Here is a 26,076-nt window from a genome sequence, read left to right as displayed (position 1 = left end):
GTAATTATGTTTTTCGAGACTTTTGCAAATTAATTAAAAATGAAAAGCTGAAATGTCTTGAGTCAATAAGTCTTCAACCCCTTTGTTATGGCAAGCCTAAATAAGTTCAGTAGTAAAAATGTGCTTAACAAGTCACATAAAAAGTTGCATGGACTCACTCTGTGTGCAATAATAATGTTTAACATGATTTTTGACGGACTACCTCATCTCTGTCCCCACACATACAATTTTCTGTAAGGTCCCTCAGTTGATCAGTGAATTTCAAACACAGATTCAACCACAAAGAACAGGGATGTTTTCCAATGCCTCGCAAAGAAAGGCACCTATAGGAAGGAAACCGTTCAGTGATTTCACCATGAGGCCAATGGTGACTTTAAAACCATTACATAGTTTAATGGCTGTGATAGGAGAAAACTGAGGATGGATCAACAACATTGTAGTTACTGCACAATACTAACCTAATTGACAGAGTGAAAAGATGGAAGCCTGTACAGAATACAAATATTCCAAAACATGCATCCTGCTTGCAACAAGGCACTAAAGTAATACTGCAAAACATTTGGCAAAGAAATTCACTTTTTGTCCTGAATACAAAGTGTTATGTTTGTGGCAAATCCAATACAACACATTACTGAGTACCACTCTCCATATTTTCAAGCATAGTGGTGGCTGCATCATGTTATGGGTATGCTTGTAATCATTAAAGGCTGGGGAGTTTTTCAGGATAAAAAAGAAATGGAATGGAGCTAAGCACAGCCACAATCCTAGAGTAAAACATGGCTCAGTCTGCTTTCCACCAGACTAGGAGATGAATTCACCTTTCAGCAGGACAATAACCTAAAACAGAAGGCCAAATCTATACTGGAGTTGCTTACTAATAAATCAGTGAATGTTCCTGAGTGTCCGAGTTACAGTTTTTACTTAAATCTACTTGAAAATCTATGGCAAGACCTGAAAATGGTTGGCTAGCAATGATCAACAACCAATTTGACAGAGCTTGAAGAATTTTTAAAATAATAATGGGCAAATGTTGCACAATCCAGGTGTGGAAAGCTCTTAGAGACTTCCCGAGTGGCGCAGCGGTCTAAGGCACTGCATCTCAGTGCTTGAGGCGTCACTACAGACCACCTGGTTCGATTCCAGGCTGTATCACAACCGGCCGTGATTGGGAGTCCCATAGGGCGGCGCACAATTGGCCCAGCGTCGTCCGGGTTTGGCCGGTGTAGGCCGTCATTGTAAATAAGAATTTGTTCTTAGCTAACTTGCCTAGTTAAATAAATCAAATTAAATTACCCAGAAAGACTCACAGCTGTAATCGCTGCCAAAGGTGCTTCTACAAAGTATTGACTCAGGGGTGTGAATACTTATGTAAATTAGATTTTTCTGTATTTCATTTTCAGTAAAATAGCAACATTTTCTAAAAACATGTTTTCACTTTGTCATTATGGGGTATTGTGTGTATCAAAAAAATCGATTTAATCCATTTAGAATTCAGGCTGTAACAAAACAAAATGTGGAATAAGTCAAGCGGTATGAATACTTTCTGAAGGCACTGTATATCAGGTCCGTACTGTGCTGGCTATGCTGCACCTCTTAATTATAGTGTATATCCCTCTGGTGAAGAACCCTGTTGCACTACATGCTATACTACAGTATTACCAGTCACCACTGACGTGAAGTGAAGAATGTGAAAATATACTAATTTACTGCTTATCTAATAGCTTGGCTTATCTCTAAATGCATTCCATGAGAAACTCAATTTCCATTGATCTGTATTGACCAAGTGTCAGGACTTCTACTTTTGCCTCTAATCAATGGAACAGGTCTATTTTAATGTAATTGTCTTCACATTAAGTTAAATAGGAAAATATGTTTGTGTGGATCTGATGTGGTTTAGCCTCAGGGTGGTGAGAGAGCCTGGTAGCTTTTTTCCGATGAAGTGAAAGAGAGTGCTTTGTCAGCCCTCCACTGTGGTAGAGGCCGGGGGTGGTGGGCAAGGGACCATGCGGCTTTCTTTTCTCTGGGGGTCAAGCTGTGTTGTGGGTGGAGATGGAGGAAGGGCAGGATACGACCCCTGTGGTGCTGCTGAATGATGATTAAAGAGTACAGTAGAGGAGGGGGGAGAGGGGCACAGCAGGCAGATGTGATCCATCAGTCCTTTTTACCAGAGAGATTTTTAACTCGACTCCCATGTTTTAACTTCATCTCCAATCTCCCAATCTGTGTCAACGCCACTATCACAAGACACAAGATGCTGAAACTCCCTCTCCCTTTTAGTTCATTTAATACAACAATAGATTTGGCTATGAGTCAATATCATGAAGTGATTAAGAAATTACTCAGATTAAGTAATCTGAGTAATTTCTTGATATTAGAGTTAGTCTTTACAGAGATCTGAAAAAATCTATGTTTAGGGCAGAATCATAGGAAAGGAATGACAGAGTGTGTCACGTTGTTGGGTATAGTAGAACAAAACAAAAGGATAGAAGTAATTAGAGAAACAGATCTTTATGAAAATAATGTGCAGGCATATCAAGAGGTATTTGCTCTAAGGGAGATCAGCAACGTCAGTGCTTTATTATACTGTTAAATGAGATTCATGTGATGTACTATGTAGAAGATTATTTTAGACGACACAATACACATCTAAAATAGATTTGTGCATAAATGTGTGAGCAATTTACCTTCTGGAATGAACAAACACCACCATAAATATTCTCAGCAAATCTTTGAGATTTTACAGATATTTTACAAATACCTAGAAATATATTTTTTGTTTCAGTATTACATAATACTGATCATGATATGAGCATCACAATCTGCTGATTCCTCATTTTCTTTAAAGAGGATGCTTTGGCAGGAGATAACTAAACAATGACAGTGACCCAATGATGACCATGTACCACGTCAGCAGAGCTGTTAGGAAGGACACAATGTAATCCTGCTCTCTTGGGTACTCCTCCTGGCCCTGTGCACTGACAGTAGTGCCGTTACCAGGCAACACATTCCTCTGGTCATCCCTGTAATGATGCAGAGAGCAGAGGATAGGTCCTCATGCATCAACCAGCAGCCCTCAGGTATCAACACCACACACTAGTTAATGCAGACCTCACCCGACTTACACATATCATACTGAAATCACAGGACACACCATAGTATCAAATGTAAATCACAGGACACAATCAAGTATCATTTTGTGTGATCTGTGTCTGTATTGCGGTCAACACACTGGAAAGCTAAAGTATTTGCGCCTATGGGCAGACACAGTACTTGAGTTTATGGAGATGGAGATCTTTATGGAGAGATTTATGGAGATCTTGAGAGATCTTGAGGTAATAATGACCAAGTCTCTGTTGACCCCAAAACAACCCAGGAAAGTATTTACAACCTTCACTTGAGCCATGAGCTAGAGGAGAGCCACTGAGCCGGCCAGGAGGAATAACGAGGCTGGTTACTGGCAGGCAGGCAGAGATGTTTTGTTCATTCATCCAGCTAGCAGCCCAACAGAAAACAAAGCAGAACCCTTAGGGGATGTACAGGGAACTAACAGCTGGTATTGAGATGCAGGGGGGCTGGTGTTGGGGGGTCATAAAGGCTTTTTGGGGAGGAGGCAGTACAGTAAGTGCATCAAGGCAGTTGGTACAGTGACACCGCAGATGCGTGAGTCTAGGGCCAGGCTTTTGTCAGGGCTCTGTGATATTCAACACGTTGGCCAGCCAGGAGCCATAAACATCTTCAATTTGAGTTTGAATTTGGGTGGAGGATGAGTTTACAGGGAGCTGTAAAACACTGAACTTGGTATGTAGAGTAGGAATGCCTTTCCTGTGGATCGCACAATCAGAGCCAGGGTAATGCTACAGGAAACAGTTGTTACGGGCGATAAAAGAGCAGCTTCACCTGACTGATACATTTTTTCTTATTAGCCCCTCAAACTAAGTGGAATCAACAATAGAGTAGTGACGGATGTTTGATATAAATCTCTGTTGATAAAGATATGTCTGGTCTCTCACTCATTCATTTGTTTGGAAAGAGATACATGCTTCTGTTACCTGAACCATCTGCACTGATTTAGGACAGCACAGTAAATTACTGACTCGAACGCCACAGTCATTTCACAATCAACAGCAGACACATAGTCACATTCCCAATGAATCTGTTAACAATCTGGACTTTCTAAACTTTCGTCCTCAGCTTTTCTCATCATTTCACAATCCCCACACACTCTTCTACAGTACATGGTTGGCCAGTGGACATTCTCAAACTCTCTTTAAGACCTGGAGGACTCAGAGAGGCTCAAAAGAAAGATCAAGAGGATAACATGTTCCTTATAGTGTCACATGACTGATGCCATAACTTTTACCTTAGTTGTTGGCACTCATGTAATAAGATGGTTATTATCAGATACCTCTGAGCCATCAGTGTGTGTGTGTGTTTGTTTGTTTGTGTGTGTGTGTGTGTGTGTGTGTGTGTGTGTGTGTGTGTGTACTACGCTATCCAGCCCAGCGCGTGGTAGTAAAACTCTGACCCCTGTTATGATGAAAGGGAAGTTGATCCTTTGAGCGTGTTGGTCGCCCAGTGCTGAATGACCCCCCCCCCCAGACCCTCTGTGGCTCTGACCAGGGCTTGACCTGAGAGCTGAGCTGAGGGGGCTGGCAGGATTAGGGCAGATAAAGACATACACTCAGCACTTTCAACTAAATAACCTTCTCTCACAACATACATGGCTAGAGGACAGAAAAAATCATGTAGAAATGAGAGAACGGGGCTTGCATCGCTTTTGGGGGGGCATTTTTATTCCAGTTATATAGGTTTTAGAATATCATATCCACTGAAGACTGTCTCATACTTTAATAATAATACATGCCATTTAGCAGACGCTTTTATCCAAAGCGACTTACATTAATGAGTGCATACGTTTTGCATATGGGTGGTCCCAGGAATCGAACTTAATACCCTGGCGTTACTAGCACCATGCTCTACCAACTGAGCTACAAAGGTTATTGAACTTTAGGATCTATTTTAGACTGGCAGCGTGACTTAGTGGAGGATGCTGCTCTGAACTTGAGTCCCTGTTGGAGGGAGTGAGCCGTCCGTCCGAGAGTGGGGCAGTATGCATTGTTAGTCCGGAGGGAGCAGAGGGGAGGACAGAGTAGACATTGTGCTGTGTGGTGTTACATACAGGGGTCAGAGGTCAGGTGTAGAGGTCATAGGGATGACCGCAGCGCAGCCTGTGGATCTTACACTGGAGTTCCTCCACAATCTGTCACATATATCCACTGTGGTCTGGTGAATGTTCTTAGCCTCTTTACCGTGTTGGAGATGAAGGTGAGGGTGCTAATCTGGCTCTATGCCAAGTCCACAGTAAATGATTGTGTTGTGACTCCCTGAGGAGAAGGCAGAAATAAGTGCTTATGAGTGGGGATAGTAATTTGGGGACCCGTTGCAGTCTCAGACTAAGTGTTGGGTAGTACTCCTCGTAGATTTTGGAAGCACTATAGTCATGTAACAGCCCCAGTCAAGTAACATTGGTAATAACGACCCACCTCAGCCAAATTACTCTCTGTGACCCACCCCAATTTAGGAAGCACTGACCCTCTTAATTTAATGTCATGTAATACAGACAGAGACTACTAATATCAGGTAACAGTGTATCACGCTTCCCCTATACAGTTACCCATCTGCTTCTTCAAGGCTTTCTATAGCAGGGAGCTGAGGGCAAACTGAAACTCTCCTTAAATACATGCTTCTCTGTCTCTAGGAACAGGATTAATTGAACACTGCATACAGGCTATTGGTCTGTGACACTACACATAGCAGGTGATTCATTTGCACCTGTAATGTAGTGGAAACAATGATCTGTGGCTGCTTCCTCCCATCATTCTCCTGTCACTGTGGGCCGACGGATATCACTCATATCAAACATTCAGCTTGAGGAAGATAATTTGTTAGAAACTCAAGACATTTTACTGTACATAGGGAAATATTTATTCTCCATCCCTTTCTAGCATTCCAAGTTGGCCATGTAACTAAAGCACACAACTATTTGTAGGCAACTTATTTGATAGGAATTAAATTAGGTTCAATTCTACTAAATAAATAAAGACATAAATAAATAAATTCTACCAAATTCGACTTAAATTCTACCAATCGTAATTCTACCAACTGTACTATAGTTGGTAGAATTTAAGTCGAATTTTAGTAGAAGGTATCTGTTTTTCATGTGAGCCTCACTTCTGTTTTAGCTCAGGAATGTGAGCTGTGGGGAGGCTGTCACTAGCCTGGTATAACCTAACATGTTATAGTTACTATAGCATGTACAGTCGTGGTCAGAAGTTTTGAGAATGACACAAATATTAATTTCCACAAAGTCTGCTGCCTCAGTTTTTATCATGGCAATTTGCATATACTCCAGAATGTTATGAAGAGTGATCAGATGAATTGTAATTAATTGCAAAGTCCCTCTTTGCCATGAAAATGAACTTAATCCCAAAAAAACATTTCCACTGCATTTGAGCCCTGACACAAAAGGACCAGCTGACATCATGTCAGTGATTCTCTTATTAACACAGGTGAGAGTGTTGACGAGGACAAGGCTGGAGATCACTCTGTCATGCTGATTGAGTTAGAATAACAGACTGGAAGCTTTAAAAGGAGGGTGGTGCTTGAAATCATTGTTCTTCCTCTGTTAACCATGGTTACCTGCAAGGAAACACGTGCCGTCATCATTGCTTTGCACAAAAAGGGCTTCACAGGCAAGGATATTGCTGCTAGTAAGATTGCACCTAAATCAACCATTTATCGGATCATCAAGAACTTCAAGGAGAGAGGTTCAATTGTTGTGAAGAAGGCTTCAGGGCGCCCAAGAAAGTCCAGCAAGCGCCAGAACCGTCTCCTAAAGTTGATTCAGCTGCGGGATCAGGGCACCACCAGTGCAGAGCTTGCTCAGGAATGGCATCAGGCAGGCGTGAATGCATCTGCATGCACAGTGAGGCGAAGACTTTTGGAGGATGGCCTGGTGTCAAGAAGGGCAGCGAGGAAGCCACTTCTCTCCAGGAAAAACATCAGGGACAGACTGATATTCTGCAAAAGGTACAGGGATTGGACTGCTGAGGACTGGGGTAAAGTCATTTATCTCTGATGAATTCCCTTTCCGATTGTTTGGGGCATCCGGAAAAAAGCTTGTCCGGAGAAGACAAGGTGAACGCTACCATCAGTCCTGTGTCATGCCAACAGTAAAGCATCCTGAGACCATTCATGTGTGGGGTTGCTTCTCAGCCAAGGGAGTGGGCTCACTCACAATTCTGCCTAAGAACACAGCCATGAATAAAGAATGGTACTAACACATCCTCCGAGAGAAACTTCTCCCAACCATCCAAGAACAGTTTGGTGATGAACAATGCCTTTTTCAGCATGATGGAGCACCTTGCCATAAGGCAAAAGTGATAACTAAGTGGCTCGGGGAACAAAACATCGACATTTTGGGTCCATGGCCAGGAAACTCCCCAGACCTTAATCCCATTGAGAACTTGTGGTCAATCCTCAAGAGGTGGGTGGACAAACAAAACCCCACAAATTCTGACAAACTCCAAGCATTGATTATGCAAGAATGGGCTGCCATCAGTCAGGATGTGGCCCAGAAGTTAATTGACAGCATGCCAGGGCGGATTGCAGAGGTCTTGAAAAATAAGGGTCAACACTGCAAATATTGACTCTTTGCATAAACTTAATGTATTGTCAATAAAAGCCTTTGACACGCATGGAATGCTTGTAATTATACTTCAGTATACCAAAGTAACATCTGACAAAAATATCTAAAAACACTGAAGCAGAAAACTTTGTGAAGACCAATACTTGTCATTCTCAAAACTTTTGACCACAACTGTATACTAGGCCAGTGACAGCCTCCCCACAGTGAGGCTCACAAGAAAAACAGATGCCTTTATACAAATGGCCGTTCCTATGGACCATACCATTAACTGTGCTCTCTTATTCCAAAAACTGGCATCTTCATAAAAAACTAAACAATTATCTTCATTGGGCTATACCCAAATTTACATATTCAGTTTAAAAAGACATCTGAAATATTACTGGCTTAAATTCAAAGTGGAAACAGTTTTAATGAATGAATGTAGGCTACATTTCCTAATAATATTGCAGGCCAATAGGTGGCAAAACATATTGCTAAATGGAACGTGTGCATGGAGCCATTACGCACAGACATGACAGACACGCAGTGACATGGAGCTCCGAGACACGTGAATTACAAACAAACGAAACATTACTATAAACAGCAAGTGTTCATGTGCACCTGAACATCGCATCCACTTGAAGGATTGCAAACGGGTAAATTACTCAATTGAATGAAACCGAAATGCATCAATAACTTGACCAAAAATGTCCTTGATAGATGCTTAACCTTGTGCACAGTAAAATGGCCCTATTCATGATCCTGGCAAAATAGGTTAAGAACAATAATATATAAATTGAGGAGAAATGAATGACAAAATACTGTATATGGGGAAAACTAGCACTCGAAAACCCTTCTTCTCTGTATGTAGGGTTTTCAGCAGTTAGCTTCGCCCATGGTTGGCTCCATGTGAACTAAAATTCCGACACTACTTTAACGCTTAAAAACGTCAATAATCAACGCTTTCAAACCGGTTTTCGAAACATATGCTGATATGCCGCTTATCTTTCATATCAGCGAGAAATAATATTTTAAATAAAAATATACACTTAATGTAGCAGTTTTGCACAGATCCACAAGCTGTGTGTGCCTCCAGTTGACGAACTACACTTCCTCTCCGGTTACGCTTACACAAAGGTGTTTGGAGCATGCTAGCAATGTAACATGACTATATGGCCGTGTGGGAACACCAACCCTAACCCTATAAAGGTGTGTTGTAATTGAACCTTTTTGTTTTTTGAAAATTATTTCTCACTGATATGAAAGATACGTTCCTTATGTTTCCAAAACCGTACCGCAAGCGATGCGTTTTAATGTTCAGACCGAGCATCAGGGTTCTTAACAAAACTCCCCCGACCAGAAGATACTATCATCAATAGGCATTAAAGTTAGTGTCTATGAATGGGTTAGGGGAAAACATGATCGCGCCAAACAATTTGTAAGGGGTTTTAAATAATGTGTTCATGACTGAATTTGCTTAGTCAAATCTAGGCCTACCTCCCTCATTTTGCAACTGACATGATCAGTCAATCACTCTTTCACTTCCTCCATCCTTTCTTCCTATCCCTCCCTCCCTCCCTCCCTCCCTCCCTCCCTCCCTCCCTCCCTCCCTCCCTCCCACCCTCCCTCCCTCCCTCCCTCCCTCCCTCCCTCCCTCCCTCCCTCCCTCCCTCCCTCCCTCCCTCTGTGTCAGGGCTCCCAGTGTGACATGTGATAGATGTGATTGTGTGTGTTGGTGAGATAACCAGGGCCAGGCTGACAGGTAGGTAGGGGCCAGGCCACTCTACTCAGATGACAGGGTGGCGTGCCCCTCCACTGGCCAAGCGGAACACTGGCCATCTGGGACAGACGATCTGGGACAGTGATGGAGTGATCTAGGGGCTAGGTGGATGTTAGTGGGGAGAGGCAGGGTGCTGAGATGGGACAGTGATGGACTGACATGGGGGTTAGGTGGATGTTAGTGGGGAGAGGCAGGGTGCTGAGATGGGATGGACTGACATGGGGGCCATACTAATGGGTGGGGGTAGAAGGGGGAATTGCTGCGTGACACTTACTGTTACACTCTGTTGCATGTACATTATCATATTACCTCTGCACCACCATGGCCTCACACACTTACCCTCACCATATGGCTCCTGTTGAAAAGGAATGTAAGGTCTCTCAAATTTGTTTCAAATTTGATTTACAGTAGGTGGAGAGGTAATATCATAATGTTTTTATTGCACATATTCCCAATTGTCATTGTTTACGTTTTTGAGTTGAGTATGGTACCAAGAGGTTGTTCAAAAGGTTGTACTATATTTCCTTTAGTGGGGACTGAAGCCATGGGTTAGCTTTTGTTCCCCAGCCTGTAGCCTGTAGCCTGTAGCCTGTAGCCTGTAGCCTGTAGCCTGTAGCCTGTAGCCTGTAGCCTGTAGCCTGTAGCCTGTAGCCTGTAGCCTGTAGCCTGTAGCCTGTAGCCTGTAGCCTGTAGCCTGTAGCCTGTAGCCTGTAGCCTGTAGCTTGGTTAATGTGATTAACTTTAGCATTGGCCCTGCTGGAGTCATGGAGCTGGTTGCCAGAGCTGAGCAGCCAATCAGCATGTGTACTGATGGTGGTAGACAAAACATGCCCTGGAGGGGATCCTTTAATCCCTGAACTCACAGGAATACTAGAGCTAGAGGTGAAAGATTTGTGGAATAAGTAGTTATCTCTCTCTATAGGAGGACATGTTTATTATAATGTATAAACTACAGTAGGAATCATAAATTGACTTGGTCACGGTAATATGCACAGGTACACCCTCTGGACTACAGCATGCTGTTCTTATGAGTTATTTCGGAGCTAAGGTCCCTAAAGAAGTACTGAAAGATTTTTACAGTATTTCGATTACTGGTTTGAGAGCTCTTATCCTTGTGGAGGGAAGAGAAAGCACAAGAGCCAGTATGTTATTTTGATTGTGTGCTGATTGTGCCAAGGTTGCAGAGGTTTTAGAGGTTAAAGATGTGGCCCTTCTTTGTCAACACACAATGGGCTGCAGTGGAGGAGGCTCAAGCTGCATAGTATATGCTGCTGCTGAAGCCCTCACAGCCCCAGGCTATAGCGGTCAATCGGGTGTCAGGAGGATTAGCAAAGGGACCACACACTGGAGCTCCATTCTTTTCTATTCTCTGGGACTATCCCATTCTTAGCTAAAACAGAAGTGTTTTAGAATTTGTCATTGAAGTTTTAGCCAATCTTTTTCTTATATTATGTTTTTAGCCCTTTTTATTGAAGCTTTTTTCTTTTAATGCTCACAATGTAAAGAGCTTTGTGATTTATGTATGTAAATGAAAAGCGCTCTACAAATGCAATATAGTATTAATATTATTATTATTATTAATTCTATTAACTGTTGGCAATGTATGGAGTGAGAATGAGTTTGAATGAGTTAATTCTGTAATTCAGTGCTGTGTGTGTGTGTGTGTGTGTGTGTGTGTTTGTGTGTGAGAGAGAGTGTTTGTGTGTCTGAGCCTGGCATATGTGACTGTGTGTCTGTGAGTCTGAGCTGGGCATGTGTGTGTGTCTGTGTTGGTGCAGTGTGTTTGCTCAAGGGACACCATATGCCAGTGTGTTCAGTGGAGGGTACAGGGGGCGACTGGCGTGTGTCGGGTCAGGGGTCTACAGCTGTTGATAGCAGGGCGGTGTGCTGACACGAGCGGGGTTGGGGTGTACTATAATGGTGGGGTGGTTTATATAGTATACTGACAGGGCACTACTGTGCTGTGTTTGAATGATGGCTTGTCATAGAGTGTGTAAGTGAGAAGTGGACTGGCGTCTAGACCAGGGAAGAATGACTGCCCCCTCTCATTGTCAATCATTGGTCTAGACCACTGAGGTGTAATAAGAACTGGAGACTGTCCAAGATGTCCGACCGTTGTTTCCAAGGTAATCTACTCATGTTTGCATACGCCGATTCATGGGCTGTATATTCGGGTTGCATCTGGTTTATACGGACCAACATCACATGCGCACTAATGCTCAATGCGCACAGGGAGCAGCGTGAGCAGCAACGACGTCATCACGTAATCCAAAAACATGGCAGACATTGGATGAATATAACATTTGAATATCTTTGGCTATGGATAAAAATCGGACTGAGTGACATTTATTTGAATAATTCTATGGATGTTATGTGCACAAAGATGATGACCAAAGTGTCTTATTAGGAATGTTCTAATCTGACTTCTCTATGTGGCCGTCTATGGAAATTGTCTCTCTGTGCCGGGCGTCAGTTAAAGGGAAAGGAGATACCTAGTCAGTTGCACAACTAAATGCATTCAATTGAAATGTGTCTTCCGCATTTAACCCAACCCCTCTGAATCAGAGAGGTGCGAAGCAAAACTGTAGAAACCGTGCTTCTAGACTGGAACCCTGGCCCCTGGTATGGCACTGATGGACTCAGAAAGGGTCTCACTTCATAGTCCACATGAGGAATTAGTGGCTACAGCAAAAGCTCCACTACATGACCAAAAGTATGTGGACACCTGCTCGTCGAACATCTCATTCCAAAATCATGGGCATTAATCTGGAGTTGGTCCCCCCTTTGCTGCTATAACAGCCTCCACTCTTCTGGGAAGGCTTTTCACTAGATGTTGGAACATTGCTGTGGGGACTTGCTTCCATTCAGCCACAAGATCATTACTGATGTCGGGCACTGATGTTGGGCAATTAGGCCTGGCTCGCAGTCGGTGTTCCAATTCATCCCAAAGGTGTTCGATGGGGTTGAGGTCAGGGCTCTGTGCAGGCCAGTCAAGTTCTTCCACACTGATCTCGACAAATCATTTCTGTCTGGACCTCGCTTTGTGCACATGGGAATTGTCATGCTGAAACAGGAAAGGGCCTTCCCCAAATTGTTGCCACAAAGTTGGAAGCACAGAATCGTCTAGAATGTTATTGTATGCTGTAGCGTTAAGAGTTCACTGGAACTAAGGGGCCTAGCCCAAACCATGAAAAACAGCCCCGGACCATTATTCCTTCTCCACCAAACTTTACAGTTGGCACTATGCATTCGGGCAGGTAGCGTTCTTCTGGCATCCGCCAAACCCAGATTTGTCAGTCGGACTGCCAGATGGGGAAGCGTGATTCATCACTCCAGAGAACACGTTTCCACTGCTCCAGAGTCCAATGGCGACGAGCTTTACACCACTCCAGCCGGCGCTTAGCATTGTGCATGGTGATCTTAAGCTTGTGTGCGGCAGCTCGGCCATGGAAACCCATTTCATGAAGTTCCCGACGAACAGTTATTGTGTTGACGTTGCTTCCAGAGGCAGTTTGGAACTCGGTAGTGAGTGTTGCAACCCGAGGACAGACGATTTGTACACGCTACGTGCTTCAGCGCTCGCCGGTCCCGTTCTGTGAACTTGTGTGGCCTACCACTTCACGGCTGAGCCGCTGTTGCTCCTAGACATTTCCACTTTACAATAACAGCACTAACAGTTGACTGGGGCAGCTCTAGCAGGGCAGAAATTTGACAAACTGGCTTTTTGGAAAGGTGACATCCTATGAAAGTGCCACGTTGAAAGTCACTGAGCTCTTCAGTAAGGCTATTCTACTGCCAATGTTTGTCTATGGAGATTGCATGGCGGTGTGCTTGATTTTATACACCTGTCAGCAACGGGTGTTGCTGAAATAGCCGAATCCACTAATTTGAAGGGTTGTCCACATACTTTTGTATATATAGTTCTATGATTGTCCTTCTGTCTTCACATGTCTCCTTTGTTTTTCAGGCTTCTATGGTGACCATCCCTTGGAAGTTGAACAGAATGATGGCATAGGTGAGTTTACTTGTTATGTATTTATACATCATGCTAGGACAAATACACGTCTAACCACTATTATTAGTGATAAAGTCATTCATGTATTTTCCTGTTCTTCTGTTAATTTTCAGTTGAAGATTTGAGTTTTGAGTTTATCGTGAACAATTTGTTTGTGATAGTGCAACGTTAATGTCTAATTGTGAGTGGTGATATTAATTCCACACATCATCTTATGTCAGGCCTGCAACATTCACCCAGCAGCAATACAGTGGGGATGGCAGTGAAAATTGGCTTAATAATGCTCTCTAGTGGTGAGATAGAATAGTACATCCACTGGTCCTAGGTGTAGGGCAGGGGTGTCAAACTCGTTCCATGGAGGGTCTAGTGCACATGTGTCAAACTCATTCCACGGAGGGCCTAGTGGCTGCGGGTTTTCACTCCTCCCTTGTCCTTGATTGATGAATTAAGGTCACTAATTAGTAAAGAACTCCCCACACCTGGTTGTCTAGGGCTTAATTGAAAGGAAAAACCAAAAACCTGCAGACACTAGGCCCTCCATGGAATGAGTTTGACACCCCTGGTCTAGTGTATGCAGGGTTTGGGTTTTTTCTTTTAATTAAGACATAGACAACCAGGTGAGGTTGTTACTAATTAGTGACCTTAATTCATCAATCAAGTACAAGGGAGGAGCAAAAACCCGTAGACACTCGGCCCTTGGTGGAATGAGTTTGACACATGTTGTGTACGGAGTTACCTGGCCAGGATGCCACTATTCCCCCAGTTTCTGAATAAACATGAATCACTGTCAATATTGTGTTAAATCTAACCCATAGTTTAGGATATGTGGATTTAAAAAGACAACAACACTGTATTAGACCTATAAACTGGAACTGATTGGGAGCAATGTTCTGTTGCTGCCTTACATCACGACATCCTTTGACCTCATTGATTTTGGCCCTGGTGGATCTCTTTTTAAATGTTTGCCTTTATACAACACTCTGTCAGTACACAGTGCCTGCTTAAAAAACATGGTTCTATGAAAATGTATATCAATCAGAATTAAACAACAGTTGGGACGGATCCTATAGCGTTCTTAGACTCAACAACTCTTGAAGCAATTATCAGCAGACCAAAAATGATCACTAAAAACAGAGATCACCCAAGAATAAATATTAGACACTGTTAAAACATTAGCACGGAGAAAAGCACCAGGAATGGATGGCTTTCCCATAGAATTCTATTTAACATTTTGGGACAAAGTAGCCCCACTATTTACACAAATGACAACATACATGTCACTCAATTCAGCACTTCCTAGTTCCATGTATAAAACAGTTATTTCAGTTATATTAAAACCAGAAAAATCTGGTGAGTCCCATGCTGATTATAGACTCATAAGTTTAAGAAATTGTGACAATAAAATAATAACAAAGCTTATAAGCAATACAATGGCAAAAGTCTTACCAGGGTCAAACAGGGTTTCTTAAAAATAGACACTTACAAACAAATACAATAACTTTTGTTACGTCACAGCCTTGGATGAAATAGTTTTTTGCCTCATCAATCTAGACACAATACCCAATGATGACAAAGCAAAAACTGTTTTTAAATTTTTGTGCAAATGTATTGAAAATAAAAAACTTAAATATGACATTTACATAAGCATTCAGACCCTTTACTCAGTACTTTCCAAGATGGCGTAGCAGTGCGGTCGTGTTTTCTGTAGTGTCCTCATGTAAATAGCCAGCTTTTTTTTATTTTTTTTTATTTTTTATTTTTTATTTTTATATATTTCTCAATCTCACTTTTCATCCTATAACTAAATATTCTTTCCTGCAACCCGCCTCACCCAATGTGGAACGGATTCTATTATTTTATCTAAAACCTCTGGCTGAAACTAGCCAGCTAGCCAGCTAACTAGCTACTTGCTATTAGCCACCGTTAGCGGTCTTCACCATTGTCCGTGGCCTGCACTACCTACCAGCCAGCTCTAGCCTGGACAATTATCGGCCAGTCTGCACAGTCTGCACATCGCGCTATCGAGCCAGAGCATATCGGATTTTCTGCTGGAATCACTGAATCACTGGACCTTAACACCGGATCATCGCAACTAGCTAGCTGCAACCGAATGGCTGTTGTTGTTGTTGGCCAATCACCACTGTCCCGAATGCAAGCCCCAGTTAGCCTTGAGCTAGCCTCGAGCCAGGCCCATCTCCCGGCTATCTACCTCTCTGTCAACCGGACGGGACCTCCTAGTGTTGACACGGAGCCCCGCCGATCCATTACGACTGGTCTGCCGACGTAATCGTCTGATGTGGTTTCAACAGGCTTCCTGTTGCGACGACCATGAAGATCCATCTGCTAGCCCCGGCCCGCTAGCACACACAATCAACAGCCGTGCCTCCTCCATTACCAGCTGTTGTCTTAGCTCTCTAGAATAACACCTGTGATTGCTTAATGCCTCTCTCCCATGTCAATATGCCTTGCCTATTGCTGTTTCGGTTAGTTCTTACTGTTCTTTTTCACTGTAGAGCCCCCAGTCCCGCTCAACCTGCCTCAGATAGCTCCTTTGTCCCACCCCCCACACACGCGGAGACCGGCTCAATCGGTGCCTCCAGTGATGCTATCTCTTTCATCGTTACCCAACGCTTAGGTTTACCTCCACTGTACTCATATCCTTCCATATCCTTGTCTGTACATAATGCCCTGAATCTATTCTACAACGGCTGGAAATCTGCCCCTTTTATTCTCTGTACCCAACGCACTAGAAGACCAGTTCTTAAAGCCTTTAGCCGTATCCTTATTCTATTCCTCCTCTGTTCCTCTGGTGATGTAGAGGTTAACCCAGGCCCTGTAGCCCCCAGTATCACTCCTACTCCCCAGGCGCTATCATTTGTTGACTTCTGTAACCGCAAAAGCCTTGGTTTTTTGCATGTTAACATCAGAAGCCTCCTCCCTAAATTTGAGTTATTCACTGCGTTAGCACAATCCGCCAACCCTGATGTTCTAGCAGTGTCTGAATCCTGGCTTAGGAAGGCCACCAAAGATTCAGAAATTGAAGATTCAGAAATTGCCATTCCCAACTACAACATTTTCCGTCTAGATAAAACTGCCAAAGGGGGCGGAGTTGCAATCTACTGTAGAGATAGCCTGCAGAGCTCTATCATACTATCCAGGTCTGTGCCCAAACAGTTTGAGCTTCTACTTCAAAAAATTCACCTTTCCAGAAATAAGTTTCTCACTGTTGCCGCTTGCTACAGACCCCCCTCAGCCCCCAGCTGTGCCCTGGACACCAAATGTGAATTGAATTGACACCTCCGCTGTCTTCAACCAGGATCTCAGCGAACACTGCCTCATTGCCTGCATCCGTAATGAGTCCGCGGTCAAATGACCACCCCTCATCACTGTCAAACGCTCCCTAAAACACTTCAGCAAGCAGGCCTTTCTAATTGACCTGGCCTGGGTGTCCTGGATGGATATTGACCTCATTCCGTCAGTAGAGGATGCCTGGTTGTTCTTTAAAAGTGCTTTCCTCTCCATCTTAAATAAGCATGCCCCATTCAAAAAATTCAGAACTAAGAACAGATATAGCCCCTGGTTCACCCCAGACTTGACTACCCTTGACCAGCACAAAAACATCCTGTGGTGTACTGCATTAGCATCGAACAGCCCCGCGATATGCAACTTTTCAGGGAAGTCAGGAACCAATATACACAATCAGTTAGGAAAGCAAAGGCTAACTTTTTCAAACAGAAATTTGCATCCTGTAGCACTAACTCCAAAAAGTTGTGGGACACTGTAAGTTCATGGAGAATAAGAGCACCTCCTCCCAGCTGCCCACTGCACTGAAGCTAGGAAACACTGTCACTACCGATAAATCTACGATAATCGAAGATTTCAACAAGCATTTTGCTACGGCTGGCCATGCTTTCCACCTGGCTACCCCTACCCCGGCCACCAGCTCTGCACCCTCCGCTGCAACTTGCCCATGCCCCACTTCACCCAAATTCAGATAGCTGATGTTCTGAAAGAGCTGCAAAATCTGGACCCTTTCTAAAATTTGCCGCCAAAATTGTCGCAACCCCTATTACCAGCCTGTTCAACCTCTCTTTCGTATCGTCTGAGATCCCCAGAGATTGGAAAGCTGCCGCGGTCATCCCCCTCTTCAAAGGGGGTGACACTCTAGATCCAAACTGTTACAGACCTATATCCATCCTGCCCTGCCTTTCGAAAGTATTTGAATGCCAAGTTAACAAACAGATCACCGACCATTTCGAATCCCACCGTACCTTCTCCGCTATGCAATCTGGTTTCCGAGCTGGTCATGGGTGCACCTCAGCCACGCTCAAGGTCCTAAACAATATTATAATCGCGATCGATAAAAGACAGTACTGTGCAGCCATCTTCATCGACCTGGCCAAGGCTTTCGACTCCGTCAATCACCGCATTCTTATTGGCAGACTAAATAGCCTTGGTTTCTCAAATGACTGCCTCGCCTGGTTCACCAACTACTTCTCAGAAAGAGTTCAATGTTTAAAATCGGAGGGCCTGTTATCTGGACCTGTGGCAGTCTCTATGGGGGTGCCACAGGGTTCAATTCTCGGGCCGACTCTATTCTCTGTGTATATCAATGATGTCGCTCTTGCTGCTGGTGACTCTCAGATACACCTCTACGCAGACGTCACCATTTTGTATACATTTGGCCCTTCATTGGACACTGTGTTAACAAACCTCCAAACGAGCTTCAATGCCATACAGCACTCCTTCCGTAACCTCTAACTGCTCTTAAACGCTAGTAAAACTAAATGCATGCTCTTCGAACGCTGCTTGCACCCGCCCGCCCGACTAGAATCACTACTCCCGGCGGGTCTGACTTAGAATATGTGGACAACTACAAATACCTAGGTGTCTGGTTAGACCGTAAACTCTCCTTCCAGACTCACATTAAGCATCTCCAATCCAAAGTTAAATCTAGAATCGGCTTCCTATTTCGCAACAAAGCCTCCTTCACTCATGCTGCCAAACATGCCCTCGTAAAACGGACTATCCTACCGATCCTTCGGCGATGTCATTTACAAAATAGCCTCCAACACTCTACTCAGCAAATTGGATGTAGTCTATCACAGTGCCATCCGTTTTGTCACCAAAGCCCCATATACTACCCACCATTGTGACCTGTACGCTCTCGTTGGCTGGCCCTCACTACATATTCGTTGCCAAACCCACTGGCTCCAGGTCATCTATAAATCACTGCTAGGCAAATCCCCGCCTTATCTTAGCTCATTGGTCACCATAGCAACATCCACCCGTAGCATGTGCTCCAGCAGGTATATCTCAATGGTCATCCCCAAAGCCAACACCTCCTTTGGCCGCCATTCCTTCCAGTTCTCTGCTGCCAATGACTGGAATGAACTGCAAAAATCTCTGAAGCTGGAGACTCTTATCTCCCTCACTAACTTTAAGCATCGGTTGTCAGAGCATCTTACCGATCACTGCACCTGTACACAGCCCATCTGTAATTAGCCCACCCAACTACCTCATCCCCATATTGTTATTTATTTTGTTCATTTGCACCCCAGTATCTCTATTTGCACATCATCTTCTGCACATGTATCATTCCAGTGTTATTACTAAATTGTAATTATTTTGCACTATGGCCTATTTGCACACACTGTATATAGATTTTCAATTGTGTTATTGACTGTACATTTTGTTTATCCCATGTGTAACTCTGTGTTGTTGTTGTTTTTATCGCACTGCTTTGCTTTATCTTGGCCAGGTCACATTTGTAAATGAGAACTTGTTCTCAACTGGCTTACCTTGTTAAATAAAAGTAAAAAAAATAAGAAAATAATTTTTAAAAACGAACAAACAAAAAAACTTTGTTGAAGCACCTTTGGCCATGATTACAGACTCAAATCTTCTTTTGTATGACGCTACAAGCTTGGCACACCTGTATTTGGGAAGTTTCTCCCATTCTTCTCTGCAGATCCTCTCAAGCTCTGTCAGGTTGTATGGGGAGCGTCGCTGCACAGCTATTTTCAGGTTCGATCAGGTTCAAGTCCAATCTCTGGCTGGGCCACTCAAGGACATTCAGAGACTTGTTCTGAAGCCACTTCTGCGTTGTCTTGGCTGTGTGCTTAGGGTCATTGTCCTGTTGGAAGGTGAACCTTTCCCCCAGTCTGAGGTCCTGAGATCTCTGCAGCAGGTTTTCATCAAGGATCTCACTGTATTTTGCTCCGTTCATCTTTCCTTCGATCCTGACTAGTCTCCCAGTCCCTGCCGCTGAAAAACACCCCCACAGCATGATGCTGCCACCACCATGCTTCACTGTAGGGATGTTGCCAGGTTTCCTCCAGATGTGACGCTTGGCATTCAGGCCAATAGTTACATCTTGGATTCATCAGACCAGAGAATCTTGTTTCTCATGGTCTGAGTCCTTTGGGTGCCTTTTGGCAAACTCCTTTTACTGAGGAGTGGCTTCCGTTTGGCCACTCTACCATAAAGGGCTGATTGGTGGAGTTTTGCAGAGATGGATGTCCTTCTGGAAGGTTCTCCCATTTCCACAGAGGAACTCTGGAGCTCTGTCAGAGTGACCATCGGGTTCTTGGTCACCTCCCTGACCAGGGCCCTTCTCCCCTGATTGCTCAGTTTGGCCAGGCGGCCAGCTCTAGGAAGAGTCTTGGTGGTTCCAAACTTCTTTTATTTAAGAATGATGGAGGCCACTGTGTTCTTGGGGACCTTCAATGCTGCAGACATTTTTTGGTACCCTTCCCCAGATCTGTGCCTCGACACAATCATGTCTACGGACAATTCCTTTGACCTCATGGCTTGGTTTTTTCTCTGACATGCACTGTCAACGGTGGGACCTTATGTAGACAGGTGTGTGCCTTTCCAAATAATGTCCAATCAATTGAATTTACCACAGGTGGACTCCAATCAAGTTGTAGAAACATCTCAAGGATGATAAATGGAAACAGGATGCACCTGAGCTCAATTTCGAGTCTCATAGCGAAGGGTCTGAATACTTTTATGTAAATAAGGTATTTTTTAAATGTATTTTTATCCATTTGCAAAATAATCAAAAAACCTGTTTTCGCTTTGTCATTATGGGGTATTGTGTGTAGATTGAGGATTTATTTATTTATTTAATCCATTTTAGAATAAGGCTGTAACGTAACAAAATGTGGAAAAAGTCAAGGGGTCTGAATACTTTCAGAATGCACTGTACATTTCCTAAAGCAAAAATATACACAAATAATACATTATCTGATGAAATTGCTTTAGAAAGGGGCACAAGACAGGGATGTCCCCTCTCCCCCCACCTGAGCAAGAGGACAAATACATTAGAGTGTCTAGTTTGAGAAACAGACGCCTCACAGGTCCTCAACTGGCAGCTTCATTAAATAGTACCCGCAAAACACCAGTCTCAACGTCAACAGTGAAGAGGCGACTCCGGGATGCTGACCTAGGCAGAGTTGCAAAGAAAAAGTCCAGTGTTCTTTTGTCCATCTTAATTTTTTATTTTTATTGGCCAGTCTGAGATATGGCTTTTTCTTTACAACTCTGCCTAGGTCAGCATCCCGGAGTCGCCTCTTCACTGTTGACGTTGAGACTGGTGTTTTGCGGGTACTATCTACTGAATCTACACAAAATAACCCATAATGTCAAAGTAAAAACAGATTTTTTGATTTTTTTGCAAATGGATAAAAATACATTTAAAAAATACCTGCAAAACACGGTATTTCTGATCAATTTGATGTTATTTTAATGGACAGAAAAATTGCTTTTCTTTAGAAAACAAGGACATTTCTAAGTGACCCCAAACTTTTGAACGGTAGTGTACATGATAAATATTGAAAACTCAATGCCCCCTTTGCTTAAAATATTTTCAGACCACTCAAAAATCTCAGGATATAAAATGTACGTGGACTTTTTTATTTATAATGGCAATAGGAAAAATAAAAAGAATAACTTACGATCTACAGCAATCCTTTAACTGGACCATAAAAAATATTAAATACTTAGGATGCTTAATAAGTGACAACAAACAACAAATATATAAAGATGATTCCATTACTCAACTATATGAAAGCAGATCTGATTAAATTGAATAATCTTCCCATAAATCTTACCTCTTTAGAATAGCATGGCTGCCAAAGTTTTTGTATTTATATTCGGTAATACCAATTACCCAACTGAAGACATTCTTTAAAAAAGTATACTCGGTCATAACAGACTTTATTTGGACAAATAACATTCATAGAATAAAAAGGAAAGTTTATATCTTCCTAGGTCTGAGGGTGGTTTAACCTTTGAGACTTGGAATTGTATAAATTTGCTACCCAAGGCTTTTACTTGCGAAATATAGTTAAATGCACTAAAGAGGAACAATGGGTACATATTGAAGATGCACATGCTCATCCACAGAATATTTTTACGTGTCTATTTTCAAAGGATAAAGCTAAGAACATTAACAACTTCATAGTTAAGACCACTATAACAATATGGAAGAAAATGAAATGCTTTCAACAAGAACCAATATCACTCCCTAATACACAACCTTATGGAACAATCCTTGGATAGCTTTTCAGAATTCACCAATAAATTGGTCCACGTGGAAAACTAAAGGCATAGAAACTGTAAATGACTTGGTAACAGGAAGTACATTTATTTCCATGACAGAATTAGAAAGTAATTTTGGACTGACCAATGTAGATAGTTTCAAATACATGCAACTTAAAAGTTATATATCACAACATTTAGATTTGACATCTTTTGAACATCAGAGCAACCTTGAGGGAATGTTATTTGAATCAGAAAAGGATGTTCATATGATAGGATACAGTATACAAAAACTTACAGAGACATATCTAACTGGCAATCTCGTAGAAAAAATATATAAACTATTGGAACCAAGACTTAAAAAGAACTGATGTTGGCACAAGATGGAGGGAAAGTTGGAGCAAAACTAACAAAATTACAGTTAACGAAAATGTACGCTTAATCCAGTATAAACTAATGTATAGAATGTATTATACAAGAGACAAAATTCACAAATTCTACGGAGCTAGAAAATTGGCTGTCAGAAGTATTACAATGTAAACGTAATTTTAATCCGTCTGTCTGCATATGGGGGTGTAGTGAGATACCCAAATGTGCTGGACGATTCTCTTCTCATCACTCATCTTGGAAAAACATCTATTAAAAACGTGGAAATCAATCAATCCGCCATCATTAACACAATGAAAACATCTAATGATTTATTATTGAAATATTGAAATGGCATGGGTGGCCGAGAAAAACAAATTGATACAATTTAAGGCCAAGTGGCAAACAATAATGCAGGTACTAGGGATGGGGGTGTGAGCATGCGGGTCTGGGAAGATGAGATGTAGTCATTGTTTGTGTGCGTCTGTAAGTTGTTGTTCCTATGTATAAGGTTGTACATGGAGTTAATCAATAAAATAAAAAATACAATGAAGAAAAATATATTTATATGAAAAGAAAAAAAACATTCTGAAAAATGAGAAAAAAGCTTTATGGTTCATATGGCCATTTTTTTACTAGTGCAAATATCTCCATTTGCTGGCATCCCAGTTCCCCCTGAAATGTAAAATGTCAGCCTATGTCCAGCTCTCCATCATTCAAAGTTCAGGAGAAAATAATTGATACAGGTTTTGCTGTTCCTCTTGCCTTTCCCATTACTTGGAATGGCATAATAACCATGTCTTCAATGTAGCATGTGACTCCTTCCATCTCCACCAGGGGGACATGTTCAACTGAAAATAGAACAGAAGCTGGCCCACAACATGATCACTGTTTGTGTACAGCCTCTGTCTCACAGAGACAGCAAGATATGGGATGGAATATAATATTTGCAGAGAATAGTCTCAATGTGTCTGTTGAACAGATACATGTTAATGATCCACTCACACTTACACACATACAGTAAATTAAACATCCGCCCAGTTTTGTAAGGGATCTAGTCAGGCATTTCTCAGTCCCCCCTATGACTGTGTTTGTGTGGTTGTTGGCTGCTGTGGTACCACGTGGTTGCAGGCCCTCTCGCCTCTCACCGTGGGGCAACAGGCTGGTGGCACCATCCAGATGTCAGAGGTTAGACTCAGTTCAGAAACTCCTGACCTCGTTGTGACTCCATGCTGGCCTGATTGTTGCAGCTCTCCTCTGGACTGGACTTTCTCAGCATCCTCTGTGTCCTGGCCTCTATAAACCTGTGGGAGTCAGTAATAAGTGGAAGGAAGCTTGGGGGAACTATTAAACCAGTGCACAGAGAAAGACTGGCATTGTCGCCCCCACTAAGGGAGGAGGCATGGATTTATGAGGCAAAACCTGATTGGGTTGTAAACTTGAGGAGGCGGGATCAGAGAGTACCCATGGACAACACTACCCTCCCTTGGCCTATTCAAGTCCCAGGATGCCTCGTGCATGGAGTGGGCAGGGGTAATGTGGGGTCAAGGGGCTGTGGAGGGAGGGAGGGCGGGGGGGGTGGGAATCCAGAGCTTGTAAATGCTGTGACAGGGATGGGAATCCAGAGACCCCCATTCAGGGACCAAAACACAGGTCAGGGGGCAAATAGCTGAGTTGACAACAGCTGTTTTCAACACTATGCAGTAGATGAAGTCCTAATCTTGCCACCGCTCAAAGTCCCCTAAAACAGCAGAGAATTAGAATGTAAATTGAGGAATTTAGAAGCTGTGATCTCTCTATTTCCTTGTAAAAGCTGCCGTCATCATCTATGTGAACCTGTAAAAGGTGGTGTCAAGCTTTCTTGTAGATAATTACTGTATATGTGGAATTGTGTAGTCATATTGTGGAATGTGGAATTGTGTAGTCATATTGCCTCAATTTGTTAGACGTTTTATTGAAAAGGTGGAAATGTGGTTGTCCCTTTCTGATGGGAAAGTGTTTACAACCATGAGCTTGTCTATGGGTGGGTACCTCGCGTGTCACTCAAAGCAGCAGGGATGGCTCCACCCCCTGGTCACCTCTACTCTGACCTGCCTCTGTCCAAGGGTCCAAGGGTCAGACCCCTCACCCTCCGTACTCGGCCCAATGGACACAATTGACCAATCACAGCTGATTCAGCCATTTCCGAGGTTATCAGTGGCTTAGAGTGTCTCCCTCTGTCCTATGGTCAATCATTACCAGGTGTCCATTCATTACAATGAAATCTGGCCAGGAGGACTTTCATTGTTTAACTTTGCCCTGAAAGGGTGCCACTGATTTGTCAGTTGGTCGCATTGATCATTACACTACCACTCATTGTAGCTACTTCAATACAGCTTAGAGATGACTGAACAGATAGGTATTTAATATTGGCAATATCCATGATAAGGATGAAATACATTGTAGAATTCATTTTATAGCTGTAGAAGCAGAATATTGAAGTGTGCTATGTAGGATCAGTAGTGGCTTTAAGTACTTGTCCTCCCTGAATACGAGGAAAGATTATGAAAGATCCCTGAATCTCACAGGGACAGATGTTCTTAGTTTTAAGACTTTGAGACAGCGTCCCTGAGGATTTAGGTGCCATCCTGACAGTGTATTTAAGTAAGACCTACCTATTTATGTCTCCACTTAATCTGAGTTGCCTGTTCTGTCAGCTCACTGTGCCATTCCAGCGGTTTCCACGGATACCTGTGTTTGTATGGTAATGTCAGCCCCCAGTACTGGCGTGACCAGTTGGATTATGAGTGAGAGGTGTCAGCAAGTGGGATGAAGCCTAGTGTTACAGCTTAGACCTGACTGGTTGTTCTACTCTCTGAGCAGGGTGCTCTGCTTACCTCAGGAGCTGCAACTGGGGTTTTGTGTCCATTTCATGGTTGTATTGTTACATTGATGGCTTTTGTCACTCATCAACCCCTCAATGGTTTGATGTGACATCACAGTGCAGGAACAGCCAAAATATATTTAATAACATAATAATACTATATGTTTAACTTATGATTTGATATTTTGGAAAATACCATTTCCATTATATGTTTAGGTGGGCATAAAAAACACGTTATTTTATTGATTTATAGTGCATTGTGTTCAGTGCATTACACGGCCTGTCCATCATTGTGTAATGTGGAGTTCTATCCACAAGGGGGTAGGAGTCACATCATATTGTTTTCAAAGGATCTATGACTCGGTGAGCTCAAAACTCCTATGGAAATACTTGGCCTTGTCCCAAAACATGCTTTTCCTTTGTCCTCACATAACTGGGCTAAAGTTTGATGTTCTTTTCCAAAAGTAATTTAAGAACAGACGTTTTTCATTTCCATACCTTTACTTCATATCAGAATACAGCCCAACCCTTACTGTTGTTTCAGATTCATTCCTTTATTCCTTTGAATTTTATCCCTTCATGAAATGGAGTTGATTTACAGTGAGAAAAGACTGATCCCTGAGCAGTGTATTTGGAAGTGAGGTATTCGTATGTGAAATCTGTGTGCTGAAGAACAGACTGAAAGAGGAAGTGAAAGTAAATGTAGCTCTGTGAATTTCACTTTCTTTACTTTTGTGAGATTCTTTTTGCATTTGGTTGTTGAGCGTCTTTTTTTCCTCTCACACAGTGAGCTCATGTTATCTTTAAAACAGTTTGTG

At 42.7% G+C, this 26,076-nt stretch overlaps 1 protein-coding gene across 1 annotated transcript in view; it reads left to right on the top strand.

The window, feature by feature from the left end:
• Positions 1 to 26,076, top strand: part of LOC311141600 (nuclear receptor subfamily 6 group A member 1-A-like) — a 125,802-nt gene that overhangs the window by 2,670 nt on the left and 97,056 nt on the right. The window contains exon 2 of the mRNA XM_084176976.1: positions 13,435 to 13,482. Coding sequence (XP_084033102.1) covers positions 13,435 to 13,482 — 48 coding nt within the window. The remainder of the gene's footprint in view (positions 1 to 13,434; positions 13,483 to 26,076) is intronic.

Source organism: Coregonus lavaretus, assembly GCF_964263955.1.
Source record: "Coregonus lavaretus genome assembly, chromosome: 14".
In the NCBI taxonomy this organism is placed as follows: Eukaryota; Metazoa; Chordata; class Actinopteri; order Salmoniformes; family Salmonidae; genus Coregonus; species Coregonus lavaretus.
This window is presented reverse-complemented; position numbering and strand designations above follow the sequence as displayed.